The sequence below is a fragment of the Guillardia theta genome (genome assembly GCF_000315625.1).
Source record: "Guillardia theta CCMP2712 unplaced genomic scaffold GUITHscaffold_56, whole genome shotgun sequence".
NCBI lineage: Eukaryota > Cryptophyceae > Pyrenomonadales > Geminigeraceae > Guillardia > Guillardia theta.
Window position 1 is genome coordinate 458053 of NW_005434618.1, and position 1163 is coordinate 459215.

General features: G+C 59.0%; 1 protein-coding gene across 1 annotated transcript in view; it reads right to left on the bottom strand.

Moving 5' to 3' along the window:
- GUITHDRAFT_112101 (hypothetical protein) overlaps positions 1–844 on the bottom strand; it is a gene marked incomplete at both ends in the record, with an annotated part of 1826 nt that extends 982 nt beyond the window's left edge. The window contains 2 exons of the mRNA XM_005828892.1: positions 8–145; positions 197–844. Coding sequence (XP_005828949.1) covers positions 8–145; positions 197–844 — 786 coding nt within the window. The remainder of the gene's footprint in view (positions 1–7; positions 146–196) is intronic.
- Positions 845–1163: the final 319 nt, after the last annotated feature.

The following is a 1163-nucleotide window of genomic DNA, read 5'->3' on the forward strand; positions in this document are numbered from 1 at the left end:
TCCTCACGTTCTCCTCCACTGGGTCGATCGCCGCCACGGATCTTCCCTCCTGCATGGCCTTCAATGCCGTTCTTTCGCACTCCCGGATCTTCGCCAGGCAGTGCTTCATCTGCGTCAGCTCCCTCCCTCTTCCTCGCGGTGGCGCCTGCGGAGACTCACAAGACGCCATGCTTGCTACCATGGTAGAGAGCGGCACCCAGATGGGCTTGAAGCGAGGCGGGAGCGAGGGGAGAGGCGAGGAGCATAGAAGCGTAGTCCCCTTGCTGGGATTCAGAGCACCAGCAATGGATGCAGCGAGTCCGAGCTGCTTGCGATTGAGCCACCTCCTCTGACGGTCTGTGATCGTCTTCTCTCGCCTCATCACCTCCATCAGCTCTGGGTCGCTCTCTGCCAGGATTCTGTTGAGCTCCTCGTGGTTGGGCGGCGGGCGATGCGAGAGCAACGAGACGTGGGTGCCATCGTGTCGATGGAAAGGGGCGAGTGAGTCGGTGATTTCCTCTCCCTCCCCTCCTCTCTGGCTTGCAAGCACCTCTGGTGTTGTCTCAAGTGCCAACCCTGGGGCCGCAAATCGTCCTTGCCCGCTGCTCTCCAAGAGAAGCTTCTCTACGTCATCTGCAAAGTCTGCATCCTCCTGTGATGAATGTTTGTTCAAATCTGAACCTTGAATAGTCTCCTCATCCTCATCTTCCTCACTTTCACCCTCACCCTCCACCTCCTGATCATCATCATCATCATCATCATCATCATCATCATCATCATCATCATTGCCCTCCTCCTGACCAATCTCCTCCTCCTCCTCCTCCTCCTGCTTCTCCTCCTGCTTCAGCTGGCAATGGTCTTCCATTTTTCGCATCTCCTCCCTCATCCTCTTCGGCTTCTGCTCGCCTAGACCACCATGTTCTCAACGGCCGGTTTCATCCCCCTCCTTCCCGCCTGGGCGGGCCCACTGCTCTGTACTACGGTGGCCGGGCGGCGGCGGCCGGCCCGGCCACCGGCCGGGCCGATGGCCCGGGCCGGTATAATATGGCCCGCAGTGCGGACGGTGCCATCCGGGCCGGCGATGACCGTAGTACATTTACTATGTGGTCTGAGTAATAATAATGCTCCGCCGACAGGAGTGGGCTGGCAGTTTAGGGACCGGGAGTCTCAGAGTCTGGTTGCTC